This window comes from Pinus tabuliformis, chromosome 8 (genome assembly GCF_031772625.1).
Source record: "Pinus tabuliformis cultivar Carrire ecotype Pingquan chromosome 8, CPIR1, whole genome shotgun sequence".
Classification (NCBI taxonomy): Eukaryota; Viridiplantae; Streptophyta; class Pinopsida; order Pinales; family Pinaceae; genus Pinus; species Pinus tabuliformis.
The window spans coordinates 1,816,242,030-1,816,251,619 of record NC_142294.1 but is presented as its reverse complement, the minus strand read 5'-3'; the positions used below and the strand labels follow the sequence as shown (position 1 = coordinate 1,816,251,619).

The 9,590-nt window shown below is 36.2% G+C and overlaps 1 protein-coding gene across 2 annotated transcripts; it reads right to left on the bottom strand.

The window, feature by feature from the left end:
• Window positions 1–3,585: 3,585 nt before the first annotated feature.
• LOC149243535 (RING/U-box superfamily protein) lies at window positions 3,586–7,307 on the bottom strand. Of its 2 annotated transcripts, none has more exons than XM_089374560.1 (2): window positions 6,419–7,307; window positions 3,586–6,125 (listed from the first exon to the last, which is right to left on the bottom strand). In XM_089374560.1, exon 2 carries the CDS (start codon window positions 5,967–5,969, stop codon window positions 4,338–4,340), a length of 1,632 nt encoding a protein of 543 aa, XP_089230686.1. In that variant the 5' UTR covers window positions 5,970–6,125; window positions 6,419–7,307; the 3' UTR covers window positions 3,586–4,337. The 2 variants fall into 2 exon arrangements, with proteins under 2 accessions (XP_089230686.1, XP_089230687.1); XM_089374561.1 differs by having other exon boundaries at window positions 3,586–6,115.
• Window positions 7,308–9,590: the final 2,283 nt, after the last annotated feature.

The following is a 9,590-nucleotide window of genomic DNA, read 5'->3' as shown; positions in this document are numbered from 1 at the left end:
TTAGTAGGTCTTTGGTTCAAACCCCGACATATATGTGTCCACATTAGGTGTAGGAGTGGTACACTTGGTGATTATAGTGGTAGTAGACGGAATAGACTCTGTCATGCAAGTACCAGACGAAATCGACTCTATGTCACACAAGTACAAGGCCGCCTCAATTATCAATCACTCTGTGTCACACAAGTACAAGACCATCCCAATTATCAATTCCACAAGTGACAAGACAAAAAAATAGAAAAGAAAAAAGATAGAATATTATCAATATCAAAATTGAAGGTCAAATCATGGGGGCTTCATTGGGAGAGCAATACCATACCACGTGCGTTCATATCGGAGGATGTATATTGAGGGAGAAGTGACATAATATTGAGCATATAATAGTGGATAAAGGGTTTTTATATTGCCAGGTATAAAAAATTGAGCTCAAAATTAATGAAAAAATATAAAAAGGTATAAAATATGTTAATGAAAAAATAGATATATACAACATCTAGTGAAAATAGGGGTTTTTTAAATTGGGAAAGTATATTGGGTTCGTATTGGTAAGGGGTTAAATAATGTGATTTTTATAGATATTTTCCAATATGTATTCAAAATAAGGGTATTGTTTAGTATATCACTCACACATGATATATTAGAAGTTCATTGAGTGAAACCTCCATGAATAAGATATGAACTCATTATAGTTTTAATACTTACGAAACTTAATCTCCACTATTTCATAAGGTAAATTTCTGAATATGACATGAAACCTCATCTGAACCATTAAAAACATGACCTCTCATATTTCAAAAATAGTAATAAGTGGTAAAGTGCTTTTGCTTATAACTGATTTCACTTTCACCTTTAAATCTGACATCGGTATCCTCTACCCATTTACTTAACCGTCTAATTCGCATTAAATATGAAACACCTTATCAATGAGGAGATATCATAATGTAAGTACAATGAAGCTATGCATCTGTCTGTTACATAACAAAATCTGATGTTGATAATGGATCATCCAGTTAAACAGTCATGGGCATCTGTTGCTTACAACGATATGTGAGATTCACTGCATGAGGGGTCTCCATCCATAATAAGCTAGTTAGTTTTCCTTAACAGTCATCACTATCACCTATAACTTCTAAAAATTAGTGAGGCTGCCAGTCCAATGTCATTAAGGATGATCTACATTATAAAAACATAGAAAACGTAAACTTGAAGGCAATAAATCTATACTTGCAGTTAATGCTTTGACTAAATACTTATTTCTTATGAAGACATGGTTTTCTGTAACTATTCGACATTTTCGTTTTATTGGCTGGAATCTGTTGATACCATTCTTTCGTGAGATTGTGAATTTTCATTGCTTAAAATGCATTTTTGAATGCATTCTTTCGTGAGATTGTGAATTTTCATTGCTTAAAATGCATTTTGGAATGCATAAATAGATTCAGTGCACTAAAAAACTTATAGGGCCCTTGGAATGTACAATTCAGCTCAAACTTACCATTCTTAGAAATCTCTGCTAGATTTAAGCAAAATCAACCAAAAAACATGCCCCGGAAAAGTGAAAAATATTGACTTGTTACACTACGCTTTAAAACATAGCCAAAAAAAATCAGATAACCAGAGGCTTCTTTTTAATATATGGAAGATTATGTGACAATGGTAGAAAGACAATCAGTCTATTAATGTAAAATAGTGTAAGCTTTGTGAGCCATAGTTTATGATTAACATAAATTCATCTTAATCCTAAACCTATTAAACACCAAGGGGATCAAAACTCTATAGATGCAAATTTCAAAAACTCTCTGTATACAAACTTTTAAATGCTTAATAAATCCAGTATCAAGATATATATATATATACACGTTTATTTTGTGGGTAGTATCATCTTTATTTCGGACAATTACAAAAAATGGTAACCAACCTAAAGTAGAATTACACACGTCCTACAGTTAGTTGTTTAATTTCCTGGAATTGGGCATACTTTTGTCTCAATGTAGATGTTTTCTTAACAAATTTTGTGAATATGCTTTTCACAGAGTAAAAACTTCGTATTTGTCCTCGATCATTAATACCTATAAAATGTGGAACTTTCATTAAACAATGGTAGAACTTGGATACCAGAGCGCATGCTGTTTTAAACTGTTTTCTTCTTTGCTTGTCAAAAACCTATCTTGATAGAATGCCCTAGCATCAATCCATCTTAACCCTGGATCTATTAACAATGGATAGGCCCCAGAAAATGTTAGGTGCAAACTTCGCAGCGATTCTAGCATAAATCCATCTTAACCCTGGATGTATTAACAATGGATAGGAACCAGAAAACTTTAGATGCAAACTTCACAGCATTTAACAGAAGCAGGATTGTGATTGATACTGGACTGTACAGAGCCCCACCTTCTTGACACAACTAGTTCATAAAGTAGAGTTTTTCCTTTGACCCTTTCTTTAGATGTTCTGCTGCTACAATTATCTTCTTTCAGTTCATATTCATAAATGAAGATGGACAAGCACTCTAAAAGTCCTTACCTTTGACATCATTTCACCATATGACAGTTCTCAAGATGATAAAATTGTGTGTGGTGCTATTCAAATGTTTGTTCAAGATCCTGTGATACTGGCAAGCTGACTGTCTACATTCACGTGTGCTGCATTGCAACACTTCAGTTGTTTGCAGAGTTTTTATGTTATGACAAACTTGTGAAATATGCATTTCTCAGACTTGTCTTTCTCATACTAACATGTTTGTAATAAGGGCCTTATGCAGATTTAAGCCCTCAGCTATCAAGTTGCTGACACCCAAAAAGTTACTAACTTATAAGTCAGCAGAACTTCAGAAGTCGATAGACACTGTCTAGCTCTCTGAAAGCTCCAGTATTCAATTTATTACCCAGAAGCATTTGTAATTCGTTCAAGTCAAGGGTGCGTAAGACCCGCACTCCACAGCGAGGAACCCCAATCTATTACGTATTGTTAATTCAGGATGAAAGTGCTTGTGAATAACAACATCACTTACCAGCTGAAAAAGTTCTGGACAAGATATCGGTATATGGAAATATCTTCTGCATTACAATATTCTTCATTCACTACGATGCAGATACTCTATCTTGCGTACAAATCAACACCTTTAAGCTAATAAATAGTACTTCATTCCCTAAAATCTTTCTTACATAAGCAGAATCAGAGAAAACATAATTTCTTTCTTGACAATAAATTCTAGAATATCCTTCTCAAGCAGATTTAGAGAAAACACAAGTGCTCTCACAACAATACATTCTAGAATATCCTTATCATATTTGCCTTCTTACCTATTTTATGTAGCATAAACATTCAATAATTTGATATTACCGGGGCAATCACATTATCAGGTCAAAATAGAGGCAAAGAATCATGAGACAAATGCACAAATGCTTCCTGGGCACATAGATGGTCAAATCTTTGTATTTTTGTATAATAAAATTTCCTTCATCCCAGAAATTATAAAACTTTATTGGCAAAGAACCCTTTCCACATGGAAGTACAGTGGGACTAATAACCAGCACAGAAAATAAACACTGCAGAAATGGTTGTTAATCATGAATTATTCAGCCACAATGCACATTCTTATCAGACGTTCATCTACATAATCCCCACATTCTCTAAATAACCAAACCAAAACACCGGTCATGGATACCATTTTCCTGCCCTCAATAGAGCAGGGAAAAAAATTCTCTTCTGGATGTAAGCTATGGGTTATTTACAACTACTCATCTCCACTGATCAGGTTGCCAGTGTGCAAATGTGTACAAGGCCCTTGAATCAAAGGTTTTCTTGCTTCCCAATTCTGCAAAATTAACCCACCAAACCCCCAAACAAGGAAACAGATACCAATAAGCAATTATAACAGACACAAACCCATAATAGGAGAAGGTATCTTATATCTCTATTGCAATAAATACCTTATACTGTATGCATATATAATCTTTAACACATCAAAGAGAAGCAATCTAAATCAAATATAGTTCTCTGTTCAAAACAAATCAGAACTGAAATCAACTTATATTAGTTGATTGCAAAATTATACTTAGCTTCTCTTCGGAGGAATGGAATCTCCAATTGTGCACATCCTCAAGATGAAAAAATCTTCTAGAAAATCATATAACAACAATGAAATTCCCAAGACTTCCACTATCCAGCCTAAAACAGATTCACATACTCTGAGAAATCTCTGCAAATTGACTTAAACCGGAGATTCCTATCCGATATCAAGGCTTATCATACATAAACCCCATTTAAGACTTTCACCTGTCCAAGTGCAGAGAGTTGACAAGAGATGCACAAATATTTTCTTCTTACCCACCAAACAGTTAAGCCTCCTGTAGAATTTGACCTGTCCTACCTGATGATGCATGCACGATTCTTTTCTGCCTGCTCACCAACCAGTTAAGAGTCCTTTTGGCCAAAGATTGGATTGAATTCTCTGGACCTTCATTGTTTGCACTGCTATTACTATCAATTGATGCAGGAATGTCTGATTCCAAATCCCATGATTTAGGATTGGGACTAGAAGATTGATGCTCATGATCCACCCAACTCAATACTTCGGTCTCAGACAATGTTCGCCTGCTCAAACTTGACTTGAGATTTGAATCTCCTCCTAAAGGCGACCTGAAAGAAACTGTCCTCCTAGAGGAACCCAGATTCTCCGTGGATCCTGATGGGACTTGCTTCAATCTTATCCAGCTCTTACTGCTACGTCCACTGGCACCTATTTCTGATCCGCTGGTGTTCATGTCGATGCCCAGTTTATGACCTTGAAGCCCTGAATTCGTTCTGGTGTTATTCGTAGCATCATCCTTCCTTGGCCTAAGACTATGAAGAGCCTTGATAATTCTACGCTCAGAAACAAAGTCCTCGTGTGGTGTCATCTGGACTGACCTCTCCACCTCCGCAGGAAGTATAGACTCTGACAAATTAGGCCTGTGGCCCGGGGTTAGAGGGAGGTTCTTGGTACTAAATTGCTTTCTGTAAGCAGTTGGTGTTATGAACACGTTTAGATTCGAATGATCCAATACATATTCATAGGAACCCATGGAATAAGACCTCTTGGGATCGATATTACTGCTACTACTAGGTATACTACTGTCATCTAGACCGTTTAGGTTCCTGAACTTGCCAAGCTTGATGGGCATCATCTTTCCCACCACATCCTCTCGTTCTGAATCCTCCACAATGTCTGGTTTTTCAAGAGAATCGATTCGGGCTTTCAGTGCTGAATTGCCATTGATTGATCCCCCATTCTCGGAAACAGTAGATTGATTCCTGGGCCCTTCTGATTCAATTCCCTCCGTGTCTGTTGGAAGTTCCCTGCTTTCGTCCCCGGATTGATCGGAAGTAATAAGAGCAAAAACGGGAGGGGGATAACTGCTGCAATCAGGCAACAAGCTTGCTCTGCACAGAGGGCATGTAGAATGCGATAACAGCCATGTATCAATGCAATCTGCATGGAAAGCATGGCTGCACTTTGGAAGCAATCTCAATGTATCCTCACCCTCAAACTCACATAAGCAAACTGCACAATCAGAGGATTCCTTCAATCCTTGTACTGCTTTGTACAAGAAAAGAGGCAATGTGTCAATGAAAGCTTGCTCAACCCCAGAATCATGAAGATGAAATAACTGCTGTAACTGCCCTGTTAGGGCTGTCACATTGTCTGGATCATAACCTGGGTCTCTACGAGGAGTTCTAGCAATATATCTGATCAAGAGATGGAGACACCCTGATAGAAAAAAGATGACTGCCAATATTATTATTATTATCACAACACTCGGACTGATCTGATTGCCACCAGTGTCATATTTTTTCACTGTGAGTGGCAGTGGATTCACTGGAGTTGATAAATACCCCAAAGTAGTGGGAGATGGAACATTTGCTGCAGACGTAAACACAGACACTGCTTTGCCCTGTTCATAACTATGAGAAGCCAAGAGCCAATGCATTTTGAACACCCCCACTAGTGCTATCTGCAAACAATAGTACAGACTCTTCTCCAGTCTCAAAAAACTTCAACCGTATATAGTTCAACTCCACCAATTGCAAGCACAAAGATTCATATATTGACAGTCGTAAGTCTGAGTCATAACCTCTGAGCGCACCTAGATTAAGCAAACCGAATGAATATAGCACAACCCCACATGAAAATATACATTGTGTATCTATCATTCACAATTCCACATGAAACATTCAACATCTCAGAAAGAAAGAAAACAATAAATTATAAAACCCTGCCTGTACAACCTTCTAATTTGACTGTAAATTAGGACCTTGTTATGAGTGGTCTAACATACAACATGCAAGTCAAGTGTTAACCGTAGATTCAGCCCATCAGAATAAAATATAAAACAGATGCTTCTTCACTTCTATCATGGCTAAAAAGATTCCAACTAACCTGCTGATCATTTCACATGTCTTTTCATCATTATAAAATTCTTCTCTCTCTCAGGAAACCCTACATGATAGTCAATCAGCTCAGAACTGCTTGATGTATTTCCTTTTGCTCTGTGAATGTTCATGAAAAGGAATAGCCAGGCATGAATATAGGTCAGGAGGAGTCCTCAAAACCTAAAGAGATTATAACACCAGCAAAACAAAAATCTCTTATGAATCCGTGGCCTCAGGATTCAGAAGGGTGCTCCTTCCCCTGAATTTAATTGCAACCTCTGGTTGTCAAAATCACACAACAAATTCCAGACCGGCCACAGCCAGCAGCCGTGGGTAGTCCATGACAGATTTGAATTAACCCAAAAAACTTTTTCTCCGTGGATTCTGTTGATGTATTGATTGCAGACGATGAAATGGGCGGAGTTGGTGTATAATTTAATGCCTACTTTTAATTTTTTTGAGGCATTGACTCTTTCTCCTCAGAGGAAAACCGTGAGAGATGTTTGTGACACCACGCCCATTAAAAGCCATTTTTATTATTTTCTATTATTGCACCTTTGCAGTTAAGATTAATGCGGTGTGGTCTTAATGGTGTAAATTTTTTTATTGTTTATTGTGAATATCTGTGTCGAAAATTGAAGCTGTAACAACGCAGAGGGGGCAATAGAAATTTTTTTTTGATGAAGGTCCGCCTCAAATCATGGAGATTTGAGTTTCAAGAGAAATCGGGACATTATCTCGGACTTATCAAAGCAAAAAACTTGCATGGGCACGTGGGTTTCCACGTCATCTCTCCATGAGTTTCTCAGTGCTGTTTTTCATGTTTAGGGTCGAAACTGCATCCAGGAAATTGCAGGATTCCAATCTGCGTGGTGGTACCTCATTTTCCTAATCATTTTCTGCTAATTTCAAGGAGACTGCCCCTGGTAGAACATCTAGGAAGTTAGCTAAGGATGTTTTGGTACACAAAATCTGAAAATAAGACAAAATCTTGAATAGTAGAACAGATAAATTTGATTTTGCTTTTGGATTTACTTGCTCCTGGTATTAAACAACTTTTGTTAATATACTCATAATTAGAGTGGATTCAAATTTCTAAAGTTTCAATTTTGATGATCAATTTTATAGTTTTTTCCGTTTAAATTATAATAATAGATATTTAGTGAAGAAAAGAAATTAGAACATTATTCCATTTTAACAATACTCATAATTAGATTGGATTTAAATGTTTAATGTTTTAGTTAATTTAAAAATATATATATCAATTTTGATGATCAATTTTAAAGGTTTTTTTTTTTAATTCTAATAATAGATATTTAGCGAAGAAAAATAATTAGAACATTGATTCTATTTTAAGAATTTAACTGTATTGTAGAGATGAAAATAAAAATATAAAAAATTAGTTAATATGGGATAAGTTTTTTCCAAGAAATATTAAATTTTTATCTAATAAATATTTTTCTCATAATCATAATTATTTTAATAGTTTGATGCATAGATTTTTTGCTTTTTATAGGTACAGCATTTTTGTCTGATAAGAAAGTATTGATTTTGATTAATAGATTTTTTTGGCTTTTTTATAGGTAGAACTTTTTGTCCGATAAGAAAGTATTGATATTTTATAAGAAAGTATTGATTTTGATGAATATTTTTTGGGCTTTTTATAAGTAGAACTTTTTGTCTCATAAGAAAATATTGATTTTTTATTTAATAAGTGCTTTATGTTTGAAAATGTTAAATATATTTAATTTAAATTACTAAATTAAAATATAAAAATATTTGAATCTAAGTTTCTGTGATCCATAATTTGAGTTTTAAAAATATTTTCGGAAAAATCACATTAGAAAATCTTTGTCAGAAGTTGATGAAAATATTTGTAAGAGTTTGATGAAAATATTTTTTTGGGTTCTTCTTGGGTAGAATTTTTGGTAGCTTTTGTTTGAGATCTAGTTAGAAAGGAGAAAATTATAATTTTAAAATGTTAAATTTATATAATTAATGTATCAAAAGTTTTCTTAAACCTTGAATTTATTTTTATATTCAAAAATATCATTTACAAATTTATTGTTTAAAATATAATTTATTAATTTTCCAAAATATTTGTTAGAATTTCAAAATATAATTTACAAATTTATTATTTAAAATATAATTTATTAATTTTCCAAGATATTTGTTGGGATTTCAAGTTTGAGTGGTATAATTTTGACAATTGAAATATTTTTACTATTTTTCAGAATATTGAATTTATTTATACATTAAAAAAACATATTAAATAGATGCATCAGTGAGTTATTTTATCTAAAAGCACCATTATAGAAAAAAATTCATAGATATTGTCTTTTCTAAAAACTATAGCGCTGGGAAAAAATGATAATCTGGAGATCGCTCCCGCGCGCGCAGGCTTGACCTAGCAGCCTTGCTGCCTCTCGCAGCCCCTCCGCTTGGCAGCCTCCTGCTGCTGAGCTCTCCTAAGCTCGGGCTCAGCCCCTCTTCCCTCTTCCTGCGCAGCCTCCTGCTGTTTCCTCTTGGCAACCTCCTGCTGTCGATCGCGCGGTGCTCAGGGACGGGCCTTCTACTGGTCTTGGCACTGTGTCCTCGCATGGGGGTTCCGCTCGTGGCCTAGCTGCGGCAGGTTGGTTCCCTCTTATCGTGGGTGGCCTCCTTCGCCATGGATCTTGGCGGCGGTTCTGAAGATTCTCCCCCTCCTCCTCCTGAGCTTGAAGCGTTCAGGTCTCTTGTCGCAGCTGCAGGGAAACGACAGTCCTCTGGCCCTCAGCACAGGTTCGTTAAAAAACTGGGAAGCATTCCAACGGTGTCTCTGCCGGTGGAAGATACTTGTAGAACAGTGTTGAATCTCACCGAAAGAGGCCTTATTGGTCAGTTTACAGGGTTATGGCCTTCCCCGAAAGCTGTCGAAGAGTGGGTAAAGCGTAACTGGACTCCCCTGGTCAAAGAAGGAATAAAAAGTCATTTCGTGGGCAAAGGTTTTTTTGTGTTCGTGTTCGAAAACGTGGAAGATAGAAGCCTGATTTTCAGAAATGGGCCATATTTCATGGGCCCTCAAGGACTCTACTTGAATAAATGGTCTCCCGACTTTGATCCAGCTCAAGATGTGCCCACGGCGGTGCCGGTCTGGGTGCGCCTTCCTCATCTCCCCCTCCACTGCTGGAGTCAGAATT